The sequence below is a fragment of the Malaclemys terrapin genome, chromosome 3 (assembly GCF_027887155.1).
Source record: "Malaclemys terrapin pileata isolate rMalTer1 chromosome 3, rMalTer1.hap1, whole genome shotgun sequence".
NCBI lineage: Eukaryota > Metazoa > Chordata > Testudines > Emydidae > Malaclemys > Malaclemys terrapin.
Window position 1 is genome coordinate 168014218 of NC_071507.1, and position 24720 is coordinate 168038937.

At 43.0% G+C, this 24720-nt stretch overlaps 1 protein-coding gene across 8 annotated transcripts in view; it reads right to left on the reverse strand.

Annotated features, from left to right (window-relative positions):
- The window catches only part of MYOM2 (myomesin 2), a 159337-nt gene that overhangs the window by 9065 nt on the left and 125552 nt on the right, over nucleotides 1-24720 (reverse strand). For 4 of the 8 annotated variants that reach the window (XM_054021636.1, XM_054021631.1, XM_054021632.1 and 1 more), the window contains one exon: nucleotides 19535-20611. In XM_054021636.1, the coding sequence (XP_053877611.1) occupies nucleotides 20246-20611 (366 nt within the window). In that variant the 3' untranslated portion in view covers nucleotides 19535-20245. Of the gene's footprint in view, nucleotides 1-6442; nucleotides 14730-18438; nucleotides 18501-19534; nucleotides 20612-24720 lie in introns of those variants that run through there. The other 4 variants (XM_054021634.1, XM_054021633.1, XM_054021638.1 and 1 more) reach the window with 3 other exon arrangements.

The following is a 24720-nucleotide window of genomic DNA, read 5'->3' on the forward strand; positions in this document are numbered from 1 at the left end:
GAAAGAGTTCACCAGTAGAAAAGTTTGAGAACCACTGATGTAGGGCATACTCTAAGATTTCAGTTAATTACTTTGTTATTGATTCATAGATTTTAAGGCTAGAAGTGAATTATCGCCAATCTTGATATCCTGTGTAACACAGACTATAAAATTTACCCAGTAATTCTTGCATCAAGACCCATAATTTATGGTTGATCTAGGGCATATCTTTTAGGAAGATGCCCAATCATCATTTGCTCTTCTAAAGGATGTTGAATTCTTAGTGTTACGCATTTCAGTTTTTACTGATTTTCACAGATAAACAGGTTTTTTTTAATTAAAGGAGTTCAGTTTTTACTGATTTACACCCATTTATCAATCCACACAGTATTTTCTGGGTACTTATTTTTGTTAAACACTAAAGTTTTACACAACTGTTGTGTCCTAAGCTCTGAGACTGAAGCAGTTCTACAGTATAAAACACAGAACAAACATGCATGGAAGATCTGAAAAGCAAATGTTAATATTGCGCTATGATTGGCTTACAAGGATACAGGGCCCACCTATTTCTTTTTGTCCGTTTAGTGTCGTGCTGAATTTAAACAATCAATCCTCCCCAGATAAAGATATGCAATGTTCCCTATCCACCAGATTACCTCCTTTAGTGCCAATTCCTCACAGATTTGAATGTACAGACCTGAGTTCTTCTGGATCCCCACAGACCTGGGTTCTTCTGGATCCCTGCTCTTTCTGTGGCTGGCTCCAGACACCGCCAAAATGGCTTCTCCCCCATCCAGGGATCATAGGGGAGGGCATCTCAGTCCCTATTAGTCAGGCTAGCTCTTCTTCCCAGGGTTTCTCTTGTCAATCCTTTGACTCTACCCCTTCCTATGAGCAGGTACGTCTGCTATCCTTCTCCAAATCAACAGAGGCCCCTATTTTCCACATAGTGCCTCTCCTCTCTCTCACTGGGTTGCTGAGCAGACTGAGTCTGCCCTTGCCTCCCGCACCAGGGACAGTAGGCCTCTCCTTGAGCTACCAGCACAGAGAGCCCCAGGAACCTAGGTAAACTCCTTGGGGGTTACAGCTAGATAAGGTAAAAAGGTAATCATGTGGCAAAGATGAAAAGCTATGCCTGAATATCAACAAGAAAATCCATGCTTAGAAATTTTCAAGAAAAGTAAAGACGGGAGTGAAGAGGCAGCATTGCACGGGAAGTACTGCAGCATTGAGGTCAGTGCTCGCGCTGACAGAATAAAGGAGCATGTTGAAAGCAAGCAACACATAAAGCTTAAAGAAGAAAGTGAGCTTCGGGATAAACAGTCAATATCAGGAGCTTTCACCAGGGTTTTGATGACAGAGAGGACACACTGCGATTCTCTCAATGAATCTGTGCGTGTTCTTTGTTTTGCTGGACAACCACTCTTTATAGCAAAAGGGCCTATTGGTGACTTTGTGTGACAATACTGTCCAGCAGCAAAAACCCTTCCTAGTGCAGACAACCTCACTCATAAGTCAGGAGTGATGGAAACTCCCTAAACATGGGAACTGTGGCCCCTGCCCCCTCACGCTGCCCCTTCCCCTGTGCCCCTGCACTTGTGCAGCCCCTTCCCCCTACATCCCACCTCCATGCTGCCCATCCCCCTGATGCCCTGCCCTCATACCACCCCTTCTCCCGTGGCCCCACCCTCGTGCCAACTCTTCCCCAACCGCCCCTTCTCCCGCCCTCTGCTCGTTCCTACTGATGGAAGGAATTGATAGAAATGTGGTGTCTAGTCTGATTTTTGACTAGATGCTTTGGACTGTCCAATTCTTGGCCTTTTGTTTGTGTTTTTTTTTTTATTTTAAAGCAAATAACCCTACATTTTTTTGTGCTGATGTGACATTCATCCCCTCTGTTTACAGCCGTTTTGTCGCCGCAGCAATGAGTGACATGTTTGAGATGTACCAACTAACTTGGGAAAATGTAGTTACAACTAACACACATTCTGCTTCCTACATGGCTAAATTACACAGAAGATTAAACTCAATCAGAAACCAGAACTGCTGCATATTTCCTGTTCTGCTCATCTGATTATTGTTTACTGTCAGAAGATACTACCACAGAAGAAATGAAAGACATGAAATCTTGCCTCATTGGAATTGTGACCAGTAAGACAGCAAGAGGCTCAACATGAGTGAGGACACTTTCATGGGGGGTGGGCATGAGAGGCCAAGGGAGACAAAACCTCCCCAAACAGCCAGCCTGTCGCCTTTGGAGCGCACCCCGAGGCCCTGCTCCCACTCATCCTCTTCCCCCCCAAGGCCCCGTCCTCGCTCTGCCACTTCCTGTCTCTGCTCCTTCCACATGGAGGCCTTGGGGAAGGGGGAATAGGCGCTCGTGATGAACAGGCAGCCTCAGGGGAGGGGGCAAAGAGACGCACGTGAGCAGTGAGCGGCTGGGGGGATGAAGGGGTGTGAGCAGCAGGAGGAGGACCTGGGGGATGGGGTGAAGAGGTGCAAGCAGCTTGGTTGACATACTAGAAGTATCTGCATAGCATGGTTGCAGTTCACCCCTGGTCAGAGCACCAGCCTAAATTAAACATTCAGAACAAGACTTAAGTGGTGCACAAGCCTTTTGTTGATCCTGTGCCCCAGGACATGTGACTTTATTGTAATTTTCCCTGTTTCGTTTTATGTTTTATGCTTTGTGATATATTCATAATACATGTTCAGAAGCCATGAGGCTTCAGTGAGGTAGCAGCACTCACCAAAAATAAAATAGGGTCAAAATTAAAGTGAGAGCTAATGAAGTAGCTTCCCATTACTCTTGCAAGGCAGTTTTTCTAAGGCAGCAGTTTGTTACAACGCAGCAAAATAAAAGGTGCCTAGCAGGGCAGGATTTTTTAAAAAACTGGAAATAGCAGATAAAATATATGACTTTGCTTTCTTTTTTGCCAAGTACTGCAATGTTGGAACTGATTGGTCAATATCTTATACTAGAGCAATGAAATGAAACCATCAGAAATTCTTGCTCAGGGTGTCTACAGAAAGAACTTCCGCAAAAATATAGGGTTTGCTCTGGTTGCTTTGTACCACTCAAGCAATGCAGAGCAGCCATAAAGCTGGCTTAAACCAGGTTTATGGCTGTGTTGCATCACTTGAGTGGTGCAGAGCACCTGAGCGCATCAGTAAATCTGACACTGCACAGTAGTTCTTCTTTGCTTTCTATTAAAGATATTATTGGGTTTGTAGAACCAAAGCAGCGAGCTGTATACACTCTGATGTATGAAATCACTGCACAGAGAATACTGATAGCTGGCAATTACTGCTGTGCTCTAGTTGAGATCTATCCTGCTATCAGCCAACCAGGGAAGGAAATTTAAAGGGGCTGTGTAGCCTGAAGGTGAACACTCCCTTACTCACAGCTCTGATGTGGCACTTAGATGGGGAAAGGTGATGGAGTCCACCAGGATGAAGTCTGCTTCCCTGCAGTGGCCCATAGGATGGAAGAGAATGAACCCTACTACACTTGGGAATGCTAGTTCCACACAGCAGTGGGGCGTAAGTCATTCCATGACTTGTGATAAAGACTATGCTGAGATAAGTCCACCCCTAAGATTGTATCAGCTCCCATGCCCGATACAGCTCCAGAGATGGGGGACAGGTGGACTGAGCAGAGGGAGTTTCAGGCTAAGACAGGGGTTCTCAAACTGGGGATTGTGACCCCTCAGAGAGTCCTGAGATTATTACGTGGGGGTCACAAGCTGTCAGCCTCCACCCCCAAACACCACTTTGCCTCCAGTATTTATAATAGTGTTAAATATAAAAAAGAGGTTTTTAATTTATAAGAGGGGTCGCACTTAGAGGTTTGCAATATAAAACAATAAACAATATAAAAGTTTGAGAATCCCTGGGCTAAGATTTTCAAAGCTGACTCGAGGATTTAGCCTCATAGCTCCCATTACTCCCATTAATTTCAGCGAGAGGCTAAATCCCTAGTCAGCATTATGATATTTAAATAAGGCTTTCCTGCTCTTGGGGGTATTTTCATCTCTACAGAGCTTTATGTTATTGCTGTGCTGTATAGTACATCAACACACGCACAGTGGATATATCCCTGGGCCGCATAGATGCAAGTTAGTTAGCAGTTTATCCAGAAACTTTCCACCCTTCCCCCTTTTCCTTTACATGTCATCCCTGGGTGACATCACCTACCCTCATAGACTTAGCTACCACCTATAAGCCAACAGCTCTGAGATCTAGCTATCTACCCTGACCCTTCTTCCTCTGCCCAGTCTCATATCTATGACTATCTCCCACATCTGCTAACAACTAAAACTCCAAATGCTGAAAAGAGAAGTCCTGATCGTTCCCCTGAAAACTCCCCTTTCTATCACTATCAAAATCTCCATTATCGTTCCCATTGTGAGGCTTACATGGTTGGTGCCATATTTGATTCTCCTCTCTCCTCCCTACTAACTCTGGCTCTTGTCCGTGCCATATCCTGCTGGTTCTTTCTTTACAACATCTCAGAAATCAATTCACTTTCAGTTTCTCCCCCTCTGTATCACTCTAATATTTGTTCAGATCTTGGTCTTTGTCTGCCTTGGTTACTGCCACATCTTCCCCTCTGTTTCTGCCCTCCAGTCTATCCAAAATGCTACTGCTTAGAATAGCTTTGTCTCCTGCCATTCTAGCCCTGTCATTCCCCTTCACCAGCTTCCCAGCACTTTCTGAATGTTCTTGTCTTAATCTTCAAGTCTTTACATAAAGTTGTTTCCACTCTCAGCTCTGCTGTCCTCTCTTCCTGTCCCTCCTCTCTTCCTGTCCCTACTCCCTCCCTTAGCTCGCTCCAAGCTTCTAAATAACTCCCTTTGTATCCTTCCTCAATTCTGCAGGGAACAGTCTACCTCCTCTTGTGCACTACTCACCCCTTTCATTCCCACTTTCTTGGTGAAGATTTTAAATAATAAGGCTTAGCTTCTCAAAGACAACCACAAAAGTATGATCTGAACCTACTACTAAGGAACTAGCTTATTTGCCATTAAAAAACTAAAACCTGACTGTATTAGTTTGTTACTGCACTTTCATCTAATGTCCTAACATATTTTGCCTGAATTGTGCTACCTAATATAGGAAAGACTAATTACTTTATTTTCACAACACCCCGTGTGGTTAGGAGGTACTATTATCTCCATTTTACATATGGGGAACTAAGACAGAGAGAGATTAATGTCAAAAGTATCCCCTAAATTTGGGTGCCTAACATGAGATGCAAGCACCTGCTTTTTCAGGGTAGTTAGCTTTATATAGCACTTTAAATGCTCAATACAACTGCCTTTGACTTCAGCTGCAGTTGTGAGTGCTCAACTCTTCAACAAATCAGACCCCCACAGTCTCAAGTCAGGCAACCAGAAAATGAGTTAGTGACTAGCTGTGAAAAATTTTGGTTTAAGTGACTTGACAAGCATCACTTAGGAACTGTGTGTCAAAGCAGGGATAAAATCCAGTTCTCCAGGGCAGAACTCAGCTGCCTGCCTTAATCATGAAACATAGGAGAGACAGGCTTCCTGCTCTCAGTTCTGGTGCCTGGACCTAGAACTGGACTTTGCATGGCTCCCAGCAGCCTGAAACTGCAATTGCATGTAAAATCCCTCTCAGCCCTGATCTAGAGCATGCTCAGTGCATACAGACTCATCACAGATTTTTGCTGTTAAACTCTAGCAAATCTGTACAGTGCGTGTGTGACCTGTGAATTTTCACTTGGCCAAATTTGGGTGGATTTTCACAGGGCTGGCATGTCCCTGACATAAATGCAACTCCCCTTCCAAATTTCAAGTCAGGCACTCCCAAGAAAAGGTCACCAGAATTTTTTAACATTTTCAAAACAATGTATTTTCCTAAGCATCTTTGATGGAAATGGATGCATTGTTTTAACTGAACCACAAACAAACAAAATAGCCCTCTGAGGCAGTCAGCTGGCCTGGAACATTTCAGACTAAACGTCAAAGGTTGGCAAAGTTATAAGCAACTGAAAACAGGGTCTTATAATGAGCAGTGGCAGGAAATCTTAATAATAGCCAGTACTATCAGCCCTACTTATAACAATTAACCAGTGGGAATGTTAGCACTGACTTCAATGGAAACAAGAATGGGCCCTTAGACCCATATAACTCCTATTTAAATCAATGCGATTAAGATCCTTAAATACCTTTGAGGATCTGGACCTTACTACCTATCTTCAAATATGTGTGCATATGTACATGTGTGCATGTAACTTTACTCATATGAGTAGTGCCACTGAAATGGGAATACTCGCTTGTAAGCCATTTTAAGTGTTTTCAAGGAAAAGGGTCTTAGATTGACAACTTGTTCCAGAATTAAAAGTACTTTCCTCTGTTATCCATTTCTCTCTATACACAGTGACTGGGGTTCAAATAATGCCTGCAGTAATAATATCAATAATGTGCAATTGCAGATATAGATTTCATGGTATTTATTGCATGCTGATGCTTTTTCCTTTGCTGCATCAGTCTGCAGTCCCTATCTTAGTCTGCTTGCTAGACAACTGGTCTAGCTGGCTCATTGGAGAAAAACAAACAATTCAGTTAAAATACTTTCCAAACACAAACACAATTTAAATGACAATAAGTGTAGGACATATTGAGAAATAACAGGGTTTTTGTTTGTTTAGAAAATAGAACTTCCGTATGTGTATTACAAATAACACCACAGACTATTCCACACAGAAGAATTTAGAAATCAAATGTACTTTTCATTGTTTATGCTCTTTTATTACTTTTACGTTTTTTGCCTTTCAGTTTGCACAATGAATATAGACTAGTCAATTTCAATTCTGTTTGTGGTCTGTTTGGAGTCAATTTCAGATTCTCAGGCCCTAGCCCAATTCTGCAATATTTGGATTGCAAACCCTGCAGATGATGTATATTTGCTTTTCCAAAATCTCTCTGTACATTGGAATTTTTTAAAAGTGGAAACCTTTCTAGAAGGTTTTGTAGCTTAAGTGTATTATTACAAACCAAAATTTGAGGCAAACAACCTAGACGTTTTTTCCAGATGTAATTTTTATTTCCTGCACTTCTGCAATTAGAAATTTGAAAATTAAATTCCTCTCCCTATGAATTTGCTATCTGACAATTGTTGTTTATGGAAAATAACACTGAGATTGTGCCTGGTCCTACGCAGAGTTATATGGGAGAAGAAGGCTCTAGTCATCGGGGAGAGTAGGGGCTGCATACCCAGTATTGCTCCCCCGACCAGGAGCAAATGGGTTGTGAGTGGGTGGAGATGGGCAGAGAGTGTGTACTGAATAGACCAGTTGACCAGATGTGCAGGGAGGAGTATGCTAGCTCATAAAGTCTGAAATAAACTACTCCTCTCTCCTTACCCCATATTGATGCAAAAGGGGAGCCTGGAGAGGAATTCTCTCTCTCTCTATGAGTTGGAATTCATTCCCGGTATTCCTCTTGGGGCAGTGCAGCTACATGCCAGCCCACATTCAGAGCTAAGGCCTTGGCTACACTTGCGAGTTACAGCGCTGTAAAGCTGCCCACAGCACTGTAACTCACTGACCGACTACACTGGCAAGGCACGTACAGCGCTGTATCTCCCTGGGTACACCGCTGCAGGTACTCCACCTCCCTGAGAAGCATAAGAGATACAGCGGAGTGGCTACTACTCTCCCCTGTGAGCGTGTACCAGGAATCAACCTGCAGTGCTGTACTGATCACCTTGTCAAGTGGCCAATCCACTCCATTGTTGTGACCGGCTGCAGGAATGCGGAAGTGCCGATTTCAAAGCTCGTACCACAGAGAAAAAGCAAACAGTTTGCTGTTTGCTTTGAGTGAGTGAAACAAATGAGCAGGGGGCCGGGAGTTCGGAACTTGCAAAATAGAGTGCTGACACGCTCCAAGAAGCACTCTCTCTCCCCCCACGCTCCCTGTCACACTCCACCCCATTTTGAAAAGCACGTTGCAGCCACATGAATGCTGGGATAGCTGCCCATAAAGCACCGCTCCCAACACAGCTGCAAATGTTGCAAGTGTGGCCACGCCACGGCGCTGGCAGCTGTCAGTGTGGACAGACTGCAGCGCTTTCCCTACTCAGCTGTACGAAGACAGGTTTACCTCACAGCGCTGTACAGCTGCAAGTGTAGCCAAGGCCTAAGTCTGAAGGCTCATTCTAGTGCTAAGGACCTGATCCAAAGCCCACTGAAGTCAATGGATGGCTTTCCATTGACTTCAATAGATTTTGGATCAGCCCCTATGGTAGCATACCCCTGTAAAGAGGTTGCACCGGATTCTGTTCTCATTTACACCAGTGGCAATCCAGCGGGACGCTGTTGGCTTAAGTGCACTTACCCTGAATTTTTATTGATCTATCCGAGAACAGAATCTGGCCAAGTTATTTTTAAGTTGTTTGACACTGGGAAAGGAGGCTATGTAAAGTACTTATGCTTAGTTGTGGCCACTAATAGCTACAGTGCAAGAGATAGCTGAGAAGGAAAAGGGCAAGGGAGGACTGAGCATGCATGAAAAGGGAGACAGAGAGCAAGAAGGCAGCTGGAAGCTTTGAAATGGTGCAGCAGCTTTTCCAAGCCTCATTTACTTGGGCAGTATTCTAACCCACAGTGCAGTTCCTACACCTCTGCAGAACTTTTTGTGGCAAGTTGAAGACAATAATATCCAGCAAGAATATGTTATCTAGCAACTGCTACAGCTTTTCTCCATGCTTTTGCTTGTGCTCAAAGCCTTCCACCAGGAATGGTGTTCTATAAAGTCCTTTCCCCAGAATTAGTCAGCCTGCCTTTCTGATAGAAGTAGGAGCTGCAGTTGGAGAAACGGTGCTGCGTTGGTTTGAGCAGCATTAACTACCATAGAAATATGCTGAACATGGCAGGCAGAGAGCCTGCTTCCTTGCTCTACCCTTCACTATATACCCCCTCCAAATCCCCTCCGTGATTGCAAAGATCCAGCCACATGGAGTTCAAGTGGAGATGTTTATATAGGCAACTGGGAAGAGCCACTGCGTCCCCTCTCAGTTTCCCCTGTTCTATTTCAATACCATGTAAGATGAGGGAGAGGGAGAGGAGCGAAGCCACTGACTCATTATAAAACAGAGCATGCAGCAGTCCAGCCGCACAAGCGATAGTATAGCAGCAAGTTAATCTCACTTCAGGCTTGTGAGCTTGGACAGCTTTTAAAGAGAAGAGGATCCTGCTTGCTAGAAAGAATTATTTCCAAGTTTGTCTGTCAATACATAAATTGTATCACAAATCTGATGGCTCAGAGGTCATGGGAACACCGTCTAAAGGGATAACAACATGATTATACACGGTACCTTCTACACTCCATGGCAATTGCATCCTCTGAGTTGTATGTCTGTTAACTTTAAGTTTCAACTAGTTTTCCATTAGCAATTCTGATATAGTACTTCCTAATTATCTTTTGTAAAAAAAAAAAACCTAGATTTTTTTTAAATCTAATTTTGTTTTGTTTTGAATTGTGAAATGTTTTGCGTAGGGAGGAAGGATGGTCTGTGACTAAGGCATAGAGCTGGGTTTCTAGAGATTGTTAGCTTTACTACTAACTTCCTGTTTGACCTTGGGCAAGCCTCTTGGGGGAGATTTTCAGAGGCACAAAAGGGAATAGGCACCATTGGAAATCAATGGGAGTTGGGTGTCTAACTTCCATTTGTGCCTTTAAAATCTCTCCCTTAATCTCTCTGTGCCTCATTTCCCTCTGTGTGAAATGGGGATAACCCTTCTTCCCTAGCTCACATGTGAGGGTGTTTGTGATGAGCACGGATCCTACGCTGGGTGACGGATGTCATATTAGTGTTTCTGGCCACAATTTTCAAAAGGACTCAGCCTTTACTTGGGGCTGGATTTTCAAGATTGCTCAGGTGCATTTAGGCACCTAAATAAGTGGCCAGATTTTCAGAAGTGCCCAGCACATCGGGTGAAAGCTGAGGTGCTGGAGTTCTGCTAGGTGATGTCCTTATTTAGATGCCTAAATGGGAGCTGAGATCCTTGGAAAATCCGGCCCCACATGTGGTTCTTGTAACCCACTGGGCTTTAGGGCATTGCTCCTGAGCATAGCATTGCTGATAAGGGAGTTGCCTTTGTGGCAGCATGTATGGTACGTGTAGCTATCCACCACAGTGGAAAGCAGGCAGCTTCCACAATGTGGTGTGTCGCTACATGTGTCAGTGAAAGGCTCCCGCAAAGGGGAGTTAGTGGGGAAAGCCTTCAGCGGTGTCCTGCTGCCAGAGCCTTTCACTGCAGCAAGGAAAGGCTCCGGCAGTGGGGAGGCAGCAAGGAAAGGCTCTGGCCGCGTGGAGGCAGCGGGACACTCCTTTGCTAAAAATATCAGTGTAGACAGGGAGGCACTGCTTGGGAAAGTAGAGTGCTGTAGAGTATTTATTTGCATGCATACCCACCCCTTTTAGGCATGTCTTTATGCTACTCAACTAAGCCCCTACACTGCTATTTATACCCATGCTAGGGCTATATGAGTTTGTACACTACATACATGCCACCAAAAGAAGCATGCAGCTTGTAGACAGCCTGTGGCTTCCCTCATCTCATGTCTCCCACCTCAGCATGGAGGAAGGGAGCAGTTTGGGACTCAAGCTTCTAGTCAGGGACTCATGGGAGGCCTGAGGATACAGAGGGGGCATGGCCTTTACAATCACCTTCCTGGTGACAGTTGAGAAGAAAAATCCCTGCTGGTTAGCTACTCCAGCTCAGCTAGGTAATAGTTTTAAATAAAGTTGCAGGCTCCACATTAACCAAATTAGAGTGTCTGTGTCCTTTTCTTCCACTCACACCAATGGCAGAGTATAAAACTTGGCAAATTACTATAAAACAAAGTAGCTGCAACAACAGGAAATCAGGATATGTTAATTTAAACACTGAGAAGTGTATTGCTGGGTAACAATGCTCTAATGCTCAGCCACAAAGTTCAAATGTTCATAAACAAGGTGTTCGGAGGTCAGATATGCTATTTTTAAAATGTAGTAGGCTGATAAACCCTGAGCTAATATCCAAGGACAACGCAGGCACTGAGCCACTGCACATTCCAAGGAGGAATGAAATATTAATATATACCACTAGTAGTTTGTTACAGATCTTGACATCACTGCATCTTGCAATGTCAGTGCTTAGAGTCAGATCCTGCAGTCTTCACTCCTGCAAAGCTCACATTAATTTCAAAAGGAGTCTTGTCTGGGTAAGAACTGAATAAAAACAGCAGGACTTGGTCCTCTGTGCAAAATGTTCAGAGCTTTGAGACAGTACTTTGAAAACCTGCTGAGACTGCTAGGTTTGATAAGTATTCATTTAAACTTCCTCTTCAAACTACACTGTTCAGGTGCATCACATGTTCTATATGTTTCATATCATAAGAAACACTTAATGTCAGAAGAATCTTGTAATACCTTGCAAGGAATGTTTTATTCCTCCTAAAGTGTATCACGCAAAGATTAAGAGGCAGCATTATTGCCTGCAAAATCATCTGCTATTTCCTGGAAACAGAATTTGCTGGACCTGTCCTTGTCACAGGCATAAGCATAATGCTTTTAATAATCTCCCATTCCATAAGTGATGTGTTTGCATCAAAAAGATGGATATGCTAGAGTTGGCGGAATTTTTTTAAGACCTGTTCATTTTTATCTTATTCTTTTGGTGCCACCTAGAGGATTAATTCTCCTTCTGCAAAGTGGGAAAGAAGGGTTTTGTTATTTTTCAAAAGTTTTCTTTAAAAACAATCTGTGGATTAATAGCACTTAGAGTGCTATTATCTTAGAAACTCTTTCTCCATATGTGAGCAGATGAATCCTATTGGTTGGGGAAAGTGTTACACTAAAGGCAAATACAGCCATTAAAAAAAAATCTTTTCCCCAAAAAAATACCTGTAAATTGATCTTGAGAGGAATTTTCATAGAACTTGTATTCAAGCAAGTAAACAGCATACAAATCAAAGATGATTCCAAGGAAGCAGGTGCACAGAGGAAAGGCAGCCCTGCCACTCTTGAAACAGTCTGCCAACATGACAGATCCAGCAGCAACTTCAGGCCCATCAGCACAACTGGCTGACATCTTATCTACCTCCTGTGAAAAACCAGCTATGCTTCATTATGGTATGATTGCCTAGAAAAGCACAACATGAAACTTGCACAACATAAAATGACAGAAAATCAGGCTTGGTCTACACTACAGAGTTAGGTCGAAACTACCGGGTCCTTTACATCGACCTAAGTTGCTTCTGATGTCGACTTCTGTAATCCACCTTTGCGAGAGGCGTAGCACTTAGTTCGATTTTCATTGGCTGACTGCGAGGTAGTGAAGATGCAGCGTTGTGTAATTTGACTTAAATGACCTCCAGGTGGTGTCCCACAATGCTCATCTGTGACCGCTCTGGAGATCATTCTCAACTCTGCTGCACTGCAGCCAGGTACACAGGAAACAGCCCCTCCCCTGCTAAAGCCCCAGGAACTTTTGAATTCCCATTTCCTGTTTGATCAGTACTGGGAGCTTGCCAGCTTGAGCACAGCTGATGGTGGTGTTGGAGAGAGGGCTTTGGATTCTTCGACCAGGGGATGTTGTTCCAGGAAGAAGGATTGCTAGGAAGAGATGGGATCCACCTAGTGGAGAGAGGGAAGAGCATCTTCACAGGCAGGCTTGCTAACATAGTGAGGAGGGCTTTAAACTAGGTTTGCTGGGAGATGGTGACACTTATTGAATGGGGGAGGCAACCTAGTGACATGATGTGGAAAAAGCTCAAGTATTCAATGCTTTTTTTTGCCTCAGTCTTCACAGACAAGGTGAGCTCCCAGACTGCTGCACTGGGCAACACAGTATGGGGAGGAGGTGAGCAGCCCTCAGTGGTGAAAGAACAGATTAAGAACTATTTAGAAAAGCTGGACATGCACAAGTCCTTGGGTCCAGATCTAATGCATCCAAAGGTGCTGAGGGAGTTGGCTGATGTGACTACAGAGCCATTGGCCATTATCTTTGAAAACTCATGGTGATCGGTGGAGGTCCTGGACGATTGGAAAAAGGCAAATATAGCGCCCATCTTTAAAAAAGGGAAGAAAGAGAACCTGGGGAACTACAAACCAGTCAGCCTCACTTCATTCCCTCGCAAAATCATGGAGCAGGCCCTCAAGGAATCCATTTTGAAGCACTTGGAGGAGAGGAAAGTGATCAGGAACAGTCAACATAGATTCACCAAGGGCAAGTCATGCCTGACCAACTGTATTGCCTTCTATGATGAGATAACTGGCTCTGCGGATGTGGGGAAAGCGATGGATGTGATATACCTTCACTTTAGCAAAGCTTTTGATACGGTCTCCCACAGTATTTTTGCCAGCAAGTTAAAGAAGTATGGAATGGATGAATGGGCTATAAGGTGGATAGAAAGCTGGCTAGATTGTCGGATTCAATGGGTAGAGATCAACGGCTTGATGTCTAGTTGGCAGCCAGTATCAAGCGAAGTGCCCCAGGGGTTGGTCCTGGGGCTGGTTTTGTTCTACATCTTTATTAATGACCTGGATGATGGGATGAATTGCATGCTGGGGGGAGAGGTATATGCGCTGGAGGGTAGGGATAGGATCCAGAGTGACCTAGGCAAATTGGAGGATTGGGCCAAAAGAAATCTGATGAGGTTCAACAAGGACAAGTGCAGAATACTGCACTTAGGAAGGAAGAATCCCATGCAGTGCTACAAGCTGGGGACCAACTGGCTAAGCAGCAGTTCTGTAGAAAAGGACTTGGGGATTACAGTAAACGAGAAGCTGGATATGAGTCAGCAGTGTGCCCTTGTTGCCAAGAAGGCCAAGAGCATATTGGGCTGTATTAGTTGAAGCATTGCCAGGAGATCGAGGGAAGTGATTATTTTCCTCTATTTGGCACTGGTGAGGCCACACCTGGCGTATTGTGTCCAGTTTTGGTCCCCCCACTACAGAAGGGATGTGGACAAATTGGAGAGAGTCCAGCGGAGGGCAACGAAAATTATTAGGGGGCTGGGGCACATGACTTACGAGGAGAGGCTGAGGGAACTGGGGTTATTTAGTCTGCAGAAGAGAAGAGTGAGGGGGGATTTGATAGCAGCCTTCAACTACCTGAGGGGAGGTTCCAAACAGGATGGAGCTAGGCTGTTCTCAGTGGTGACGGATGACAGAACAAGAAGCAATGGTCTCAAGTTGCAGTGGGGGAGACCTAGGTTGGATATTAGAAACACTATTTCACTAGGAGGGTGGTGAAGCACTGGAATGGGTTACCTAGGGAGGTAGTGGAATCTCCATCCTTAGAGGTTTTCAAGGTCCGACTTGATAAAGCCCTGGCTGGGATGATTTAGTTGGCGTTGGCCCTACTTTGAGCAGAGGGTTGGACTAGATGACCTCCTGAGGTCTCTTTCAACCGTAATATTTATGATTCTATGATTGTATAAAAGCAGCAAAGAGTCCTGTGGCACCTTATAGACTAACAGACGTATAGGAGCATGAGCTTTCATGGGTGGATACCCACTTCTTCGGATGCATGCCGAACATGAACATATGATTCTATGTTCACTGAGATAATGAACGCCTCTGGGACAACTGATGCAGAGCTGAGAGCATGGAGGATTTCACTGTCTGAGAAGTTAGACATGGACATGGAGAGCAGGAAAGTTTCCAATGCGGCACAGGATGAGATGCTTCGGATTATGAGGGAACAAGCAGACATGTTGCGGCATCTGGTTGAACTGCAGGAACAAAAGCAGGAGAGTAAAGTCCCTCTGCAGACCCTGATGGACAGCCAGCCAGCATCACCTGGCACAGAATCACCCTCCCCCAAGTGTTCCATGAGGCGTGGGTGAAAAGTCCATTATCCCTTTCACTTAACTCGGGGGGGCAAGGTACAAGAAACAGAAGGCACCCATTCACAGACCTTTGATGGACTGTAATGAGAGGTACTGTGTTACACAGCTGAAAATGTTTCTCCCATTCCAACTTTACAACCCCTTTTCCCCAAGATTACCTTTTCTCCTGCTCTCCCTCTTTTTGAGAAATAAATGTTCTTTATTGAGTAGAAGCAGTGGGCTTGGCAAGGGGGCTGGCTTTACAGGGACAGTGATACAAGCCAGGTGAAGGTTTGGGAAAGCACAATGCAGACAAGCAGCTCACATTACTGTGACTCATTACTGAAACAGCTTTTCAAAGCCTCACGGATATGCAGTGCCCCTTGATATGCTCTTCTTATTGTCCCGGTGTCTGACTGCTCAAAAATGGCTGCCACGTGATCTGTCTCAACTGCCCACCCCTGCAGAGAATTTTCCCCCTTTTTTTCCACAGATATTATGGAGCACACAGCAGGCAGCTATAACCATGGCAATGTTGTCCTCCCTAAAGTCCAACCTTGTTAGTAGACTTCTCCAGTTCCCTTTCAAGTGACCAAAGGCATATTCAACCACCATTCTGCACTTGCTGAGCCTATAGTTGAACTGTTCCTTACTGCTGTCCAGATGGCTGGTGTATGGCTTCATGAGCCATGGGAGCAAGGGGTAGGCTGGGTCCCCCAGGATAACTATAGGCATCTCAACATCGTCAATGTTAATTTTGTGGTCTGGCAAGGAAGTCCCAGATTGCAGCTTTTTGAACAGATCCGAGTTCCTAAAGATGCGCGAGTCATGAACCTTTCCCGACCATCCTACGTTGATGTTGGTGAAATGCCCCCTGTGATCCACCAGCATTTGCAACACCATTGAGAAGTATCCCTTTTGGTTTATGTACTCTTTGGCAAGGTGGTCTGGTGCCAAGAGGGGATATGCATGCCATCTATCACCCCACCGCAATTAGAGAACCCCATCGTGGCAAAACCATCCACTACATCCTGCACATTTCCCAGACTCACTACTCTTCGTAGTAGAAGTCAATTAATGGTCCTGCACACTTGGAACACGGCAGCTCCCCTGGTTGGTTTACCTATTCCAAATTGATTCCTCACTGACCAGTAACTGTCTAGCATTGCAAGCTTCCAAATAGCTATCACCACTCGCTTCTCCACTCTCAGAGCAGGTTTCATTTTTGTGTTGCTGAACTGCAGGGCAGGGAAAAGCTCTGCACAAAGTTCCTGGAAGGTGGCCTTCTGCATTCAAAAGTTCTGCAGCCACTGCTCATCATCCCATACCTGCAAAAGGATGCGGTTCCCCCCAGTCAGTGCTTGTTTCATGGGACCAGAAACGGCACTCAACAGAGTGCAGCTGCTCTGTGACTACCTTCAGTAACTGTGAATTGTTTTTTTCAATAGCTTGCACGAGGGCTGCTTGCAGGACATCACTATGTTCTGCATGGCGGACCCTACTTCAGCTCTGGAAATACTGCAGGAGAAGGCGCGAGATGCTCACAGCAAGAGTGCATAGCTGAGCAGGCTCCATGCTTCTGGAGTTATGGTTTAAGGTGCAAAAACCACTGAGTTGTTTGCCACTGATGTGAGGGTGGGAGCATAGTTCATCATGGGAGGCCGACGCAATGTTCCGGTCCCATGAGGCATTGCACAAACTTCCCAAAGCACACTGTGGCAAGTTGGACTTTGGGATAGCTACCCACGATGCCCTGCTTTGTCCATCAATGTAGGCGCTGCTAGTGAGGACGCACTCCATCGAGACAATGAGCACGGTGTGGCTATGCACAATTGACGTTATTAATTCGGGGGCTCGTGGTCAAATTAGATAAAGTCAACTTAATTTTGTAGTGTAGACAAGCCCCCATTGTAATAAAAGTATTTCTAGGAGGTATGTCTAACTTTAATGGGACCCTGGCTTTGTAAAAATTACATGGCAGATCCTCAACTGTGTAAACTGGTATCACTTCATTGACTTCGACTTATTTGTGCCAGCTGAGAATCTGGCCCAGTAAATATAGAGTTTTGTCTCACCTCATCCTAAAATGTATTTCAATTAAACTAAAAGGGAAATTAAGCTTATAAAGGGTACATGCAAATGCTAACATACCTAATCATGAATTCAATTTGACTTGATTACTAAGCTACCCTATCTGCCCCTCTAATACCAATTACACCTTAAAATCCCTGTGTACAATTCAATGCAAGTCTGCTTTGAAAAGTCTCTTTTAACGGAGTGCTCACCTGATTTTCGTACTACTGGTTTTAAAATGAGATCACTGTGTACAAAGAAAACAGGCATAACCACATTGAAAAAGATGAAACATCTTATAAGAAATCTTTCGTCTTTTGAATATAATATTTCAGTGAATGATAATTTCTGTACTTCAGCAGAAGATTAACTGTCATAATAAATTATTTCCCTCTGCCTGAAAGGAAATAACTGAAGCTTGCTTAACTAAAAGGGCCAGCTAAAAGGTACAACTGAGATGAGTCTAACCTTGTCTGCTGTGCCCAAGGATACCTCTGAAAAGCTGCCATAACATGCAATAATTTGATAGTCTCAGCTACATTTAACCTGTGTACTGTAGAAGGAGATAAGAATAATATTAAATTCTTGCTGATGCTCACTTTGTATGCTTTGGAGACTGGCTCTGATGTTTTGTGAAAAGGTCTTAAATACTAAATTGGAATAATAATTGAAAAACCAGGTTATTTTATTTTTTTAAGAGGGTTAATCTCGTCCTTGTGATGTCAAATTCAAATAAAACATTTCATTTTCTTACTGTGGCAGGTATTTTAGTGATAAATCCTTGCTTCGCTTTTGTCTTCTATAAACCCCCCAGATCAAATGATTTCATTTTAAATGCAGCTTTTTCCTCTTAGGTCATCCCAGTTAATGACTAGTATGTTGAGTCCATAAATACAGGACCGATTCACACAGGAATAGCCATTTCTCACCATTGTCTAACATTTTTCTACATACATACGTTTCACCTCTCCATTTCATAACCATAAGGATACACTGCTCCAAAAAGAGCAGTTTGTTAAATGAACAGTTATTTACTCGTTCCCATAATAAAAGAACTAGGGGCTACCAAATGAAATTAATGGGCAGCAGGTTTAAAACAAATAAAAGGAAGTTCTTCTTCACACAGCGCACAGTCAACTTGCGGAACTCCTTGCCTGAGGAGGTTGTGAAGGCTAGGACTATAACAGGGTTTAAAAGAGAACTGGATAAATTCATGGAGGTTAAGTCCATTAATGGCTATTAGCCAGGATGGGTAAGGAATGGTGTCCCTAACCTCTGTTTGTCAAAGGGTGGTGATGGACGGCAGGAAAGAGATCACTTGATCATTACCTGTTAGGTTCACTCCCTCTGGGGCACCTGGCATTGGCCACTGTTGGTAGATAGGATACTGGGCTGGATGGACCTTTGGTCTGACTCAGTACAGCCATTCTTATGTTCTTATGAAATGGTTCAAAAATAATTACATATATTTTAATACACATACTATTACAAATATTTAATTCCCAGAGCATCTATACTTATTTTTACACTGGCTACTCACAGTTGATAATGGTTTCAAGAGCAGATTTTTTCTTCAAGATCTCCATACTTCATTAATTGGTACTATGGAAAAGTAGCCAGGTTTAAAAGAGAATGTAGTTGACAATCAGTTTTCCATTTAATCATAAAGCTGTCCAAATGGTACTATGATATCAAATCAAATCCTGCTTTCCTTAGTCATACTAGTAGTCCCACTGCTATAGAGGTCTACTACTTATATGAGGAAGAGAAGCAGGATTAGATTTATAAGACCAGATCCTCAAAGGTATGTAGGCATCTAACTCCTGTTGATTTCAATAGGAGCTAGGAGGCTAAATATCTTTGTGGACTTGGGCCATGATTTCTGTGTCCACCCTCAGACTTCCAGTTGTGTGGAACACACTAAAAGTTCAATCCGCTCCAGCACCTGAGCACTACTTGATGTCGGAGGTGGCCATGAGGCAGCTGGTTATGGCTCCCTGATTCTCAGGTGCCAGCTGTGACCCCAACATGACTTACGGCTGTAACTGGCTTCACTGAGTTGCGCCACTGCCATAGGAGCCTACCCAATGAAGAATTTGAATCACATAGTTACATTGCACCGTGCCTCTCCTCTCCTCCCTCCCCGATACTTACCCTACTCCAGGGGAGCGGAGGCCACAGGTGCAGGGTCTGGATCCACCATACTTGTGTAAACAGGAAGTTACCCTCCAAGAGGGGAATTCTCTGCTAGGCATTTACGGACAGATTAGAGCCTGAGTAGACAACGGGGCTGTAATTGTGTAGATAATCTGGCCCTAGAACCCCAATCCTGCCAACATTCAAGTGCATACTTAATTTTGGGCACATGAGTAGTCCCATTGAAATTGATTCAGTGGGACTACTCACAAGCTTCAAGGTAAGTGCATGCTTAAGTGTCTGCAGAATCATGGTCTAATATTCAGCTCCTGCTCCCAGACGACGTGGAGTTTTACCATTGGTTTTAGCAGAAGCAGGATCTGACCATAATAACTCTAGAAAGCTGCAGAATTGTATACATCTTGTTTTTCCAGTTTAAATTTGCATCTTGACCTATACCATAAAGAGCAAATGCAATGTTGTAAATGCCACACAGTGACTGTGATTAACCATAATTTATTTTCTTTATTGAAAATCCATTGTCTGCATGCTGCCAGCTGTGAAATTGTGCAATAAGCCATAATTAAACAATGAAAGAGAGTAAACCAAATTAGTTAGGTGTGATTTGGTGCAGTGAGATGCACAAGGTGACTTTAAGTTTTATCAGCACAAAGCAAGAAAAAAAACAAAATACAACCATGTAACTTATGCTTTTACAAGTCCACTGTGATCATCTGTAGAACACTACCAAAGATCAGTTTTCAGTACAGAATAACAATGCTACTAAATACAGACTACAGTGGCCATCTCAGTTTGCCTTACTCAGATGAGGAGTACCTTCAAAGTCAAAAAGACTCCACATGTGAGTAATGAGTAGATGCAGCTCTGAATGCATATTTAACTACAGCATGCTACTTCTGTTGTTGGGGAAGTGATTCTTTTATATCACTGTAACTTTATAGAAACTGCCATTGATAATTAAATCCAATGGCAGGTATTGGGCCTGTTGCTATTTGTAAATCGTGCCATATTGCATTTTTTCATAAAGATATAACTGCACAAATGTACAATACTGTTGCACAACTGTCTCACTAATGCATGCCTTTAAAAGCTCATCTCCTTGGACACTGCCAGTTATCTATTTGCAGCAACACTACAACTACAGCTCATCTATATGGTTTTGTCCGTCAAACATGCTTGGCTTTCAAACTTTATTTCCTACTGGATTTCTCAGCTGTGGAGGTTGTTTTTGCTTTTTCTGGAGGTGCTGTGGCTTGTGCTGGTGGTGGTATTATCCGTGGTTTAGCAACCTGGGCAGGTTTAATTTCAGGCATCTCTTCACCATGTTTGTACACACTTACAGTAACATCCACTGTTTCCCCACCATACTTGTTCTTGACATTGATGCTATATTTGCCTGAGTCCTCTGAGGACACTCCCTTGATTGTAAAGCTGGCAACGTTTCCATGCTCCATTGAAACTAAATAATGTTCATTAACTTCAAATTTCTTGTCATTCCAAAGCCATACCACTTCAGGATCAGGATTTCCAAATACAGAACAGCTCAGATTCAAAGTCTAAGGAAAAGAAAAGTCATTTTAGGCATCAGTCAAATAGAAGGTTTATTTGAGCATGCTGATTGTTACCACACTTATTATACATTAGGAGCAAGAGAAAGACAAAGGAAAGAGTAGGTCTTCTACTCAGCATGACAGCAGAGCCAACAATGGACATCAAGAAAGCTGAGGAGTTTAATGCCTATTTTGCATCAGTTTTCACTAAAAAGGTAAATTGTGACCAGATATTTAACACAATTAATATTAGCAACAAAGGGGAAAGACTGCAAGCCAAAATATTTAGATACGTTAGACCAGGGGTCGGCAACCTTCAGCACATGGCTCTTCAGGGTAATCCACTGGCGGGCCGTGAGACATTTTGTTTACATTGACCGTCCGCAAGCATGGCCCCCTGCAGCTCCCAGTGGCCGCGGTTCGCCATTCCCAGCCAATGGGAGCTGCAGGAAGCGACAGCCAGCATGTCCCTGCGGCCCACAGGAACGGTGAACCGCAGCCACTGGGAGCTGCTGGGAGCTGTGCCTGCAGACAGTCAATGTAAACAAAATGTCTCACGGCCCGCCAGCGGATTACTTAATGGGCCACGTGCCAAAGGTTGCCGACCCCTGCATTAGACATATTCAAGTCAGCAGGGCCTGATGAAATCCACCCTAGTGTGCTTAAGGAACTAGCTGAAACAATCTTAGAACCGTTAGTGATTATCTTTGAGAACTCACAGAGGATGGCTGAGGTCCCAGATCACTGGAGAAGGACAAATGTAGTACCTATCTTTAAAAGAGGATGGGGGAAAGATGATCTGGGGAATTATAGACTAGACAGCCTAACTTCAATATCTGGAAAGATACTGGAACAAATTATTAAGCAATCAATTTGTAAGCACCTAAAGAATAGTAGGGTTACATAATGAATAACCAGGGTAGATTTGTCATGAACAAATCATACCAAACCAACCTAATTTCCTTATTTGATATGATATTGGCCTACTGGATGAGGGGAAGCTGTAAATGTGATATATCTTGATTTTAGTAAGGGTTTTCACACAGTCCCACATGACACTCTCATAAGCAAACAAAAAAAAAAGTGGTCTAAATGAAATTACTGTAACTGGTTGAAAGATTGTACTCAGAGTAATTATCAGTGATTCACTGTCAGACTGGGAGGACATATCTAGTGGGGTCCTGCAGGGGTCTGGTTCAATATTTTCATTAATGACTCCAATAATAGAGAGGAGAGTATGCTTATAAAATTTGCAGATAACACAAAGCTGGGAGAGGTTTAAAGCACTTTGAAGGCTGAAATTAGAATTCAAAATGACACTGACAAATTAGAGGATCAATCTGAATTCAACAAGAACACAGTACTACACTTAGGAATGAAAAATCAGGTGCCTAACTACAATATGGTGAATATCTAGCTAGGCAGTAATACTGCAGAAAAGGATCTGTGGTGTATAGTGGATCAAAAATGGAATATACAATCATAGACTCATAGGTTGGGAGGGACAGCAAGGATCATCTAGTCTAACCCGCTGCCAAGATGCAGGATTTGTTGTGTCTAAACTATCCGAGATAGACGGCTTCCACAACCTCCCTAGGCAATCTGTTCCATTGGTTCAACAACGTGGTGAAGTTGCTAAAAAGGCTAAAGTAATTCTGGATTGTATTAACTGGAGAATTGTACGTGAGACGAGGAAGGTGATTGTCCCATTACTCATCACTGGTGAGGCCTCACTTGCAGTACTATGTCCAGTTCTTGGCACCACACTTTAAGAAAGATATGGACAAATTGGAGAGAGTATGGAGGAGAGCAACAAATATAATAAAAGTTTTAGAAAACCTGACTTCTGAGGAAAGGTTAAAATAACTGGCCATGTTTCGTCTTGAGAAAAGAAGATTGAGGGGGGAGATTGGATAACAGTTTTCAAATATGTTAAGGGCTGTTATAAAGAGGATGGTAATCAATTATTCTCCATGTCCACTGAAAGTAGGACAAAAAGTAATCAGCTTAATCTGCAGCAAAGGAGATTTAGGTTAGATATTAGGAAAAGCTTTCTAAACATAAGGATAGTGTTAAGTGCTGGAATAGGCTTCCAAGAATGTTGTGGAATCCCAGTCATTGGAAGTTTTTAAGAACAGGTTAGACAAACACCTGTCAGGGATGGCCTAGGTATCCTTGGTCCTACCTCAGTGCAGGGGACTGGGCTAGATGCCTTTTCAAAGTGCTTTACAGCCCTACATTTTTATGGTTCTGTGGGTCTTCTGGGGAGAGGGAGAGGAGGAATCCACAAAATATATAAGGATCACACTTGTTTAAGGGTTCGTTTTGAGATTTAACTTTAGCTTCACTAATCAAGCTGTGGCTAATATACATACATTTAGACTTGTGAAGACTGAAAATACAGATACATAAAGTATATTTCTAACTTTCCTTGTTTTTGACACAACCTTTCCACCATCTTACCAGTGATTGTGATTCAATAATAGCCTGAGGGTAACATGGTCTGAAGATGGTAATTTGGACTGTCATTGCAGGCTTGCCTGCAGCAGACTCCTGACAAGCCATTAGTCTAACATGATGTTCAGACAATGATACATTTAAAAACATCCTTTTAAGTTTCTACATACGCACCATTGGAAGAGCTGAGCAAACTACTTCAGCTGCAGGCCTCCCAAGAACATTACTGGAGATGTTTAAATTCACTGTGAAAGCAACTAATATTATAGACTCTCCAGTCATCTAGGCTCTGTCTAATGGTTAAATAATAACACTAAATATGTCTTTATATGCAGTATAGTTTACATGTATAAGACATAGAAATTTATGTTCAATATGTTTATATAATATATATGTCTGTCTGTCTATACACTATATATCTGGTGATGAGATCAGTACAATAAATGGAAGACCTATATGAGACATTGTATCGTCATGTGGTTCATTTCAAATATAATTCACCTTTGACTGCCTCCCTTTCATTCTGCCCACAAATCGCACTCCAATGAAGTTATTTCTAACATTTCAGGCCACTGAACTGCTTCAGACATCCACCAATTTACTACAAAAAAAACCCAGCCTCTTCCACAGATATACTTCCTGCTCCTCCACCCTGACTTCAGATTCCCAATTACACACACTCAAGACCCAGAAAGGTAATTGTGTGTGTGTGTGTGTGGACGCGTGTGTGCACAATTGTTTTCTTGAACTCCAATTAAATTATTCAAGACCATAGGATTTATTAAAACAATTCACAATGTAGGAGTGGCTTACTAAATGTAATCAGAACCGCTGTACATTTCAAAAACAATGGTTGGGGTACCACATCCTTCCCATGTCAGAGGACTCCTCAACTATGGGCCAAATCCTGTAAACATTAATGCATGTGAGTAACTTTGATATCAATGGAACTATTCTTATGGATATCTGAGTAAGTATTTGCAGGATTAGGCCTTATACTTTATCAAAATAAAAGAGCAGTTTTTAAAAGTGACTATTTTCTTAAGCAATAATTAAGTAAACTGCAGCACTTGAGAGAGAACATAATGTCTAAATGTCACGACTTTGACCTCCACACCCATCAGTATTGAAGATTTGTTTAATATGTCAATATTGAGAATCAGTCAGAGTGCTGATACCTAGGGTGCATGTAAATATCCCAAATAGTCACTCTTGTGTATTTGGGGCTGCTCTGGTTTACTGAACTACAGTGGTCACCTTTAAAACCATTCATATGATAACAGTGTTCGAATACAGTAAGGGCTGTTATAAAAAGGATGATGATCCATGTCTATTGAAGGCAGGACAAGAAGTAATCATCTTAATCTGCAGCAAGGGAGATTAAGGTTAGATATTAGAAGAAATTTTCTAACTATAAGAATAGTTAAGTACTGGCATAGGTTACCAAGGGAGGTTGCAGTATAATATTTTGTCACTGGCTGTATGAAGAATACTGCAGCACACCTTTACTGAGTGCTAGAGACAGTCTACATTCTTTTTACAATAAAGCTGTGGTGGTTGCTAGCATCCATTTTGCCTTTGTGTCTGTGTGATTAACCTGACATGGTGTCAGAAGAAAAACAATAAAAACTGCAGAATTTCATCAAAATGCCAAAGTT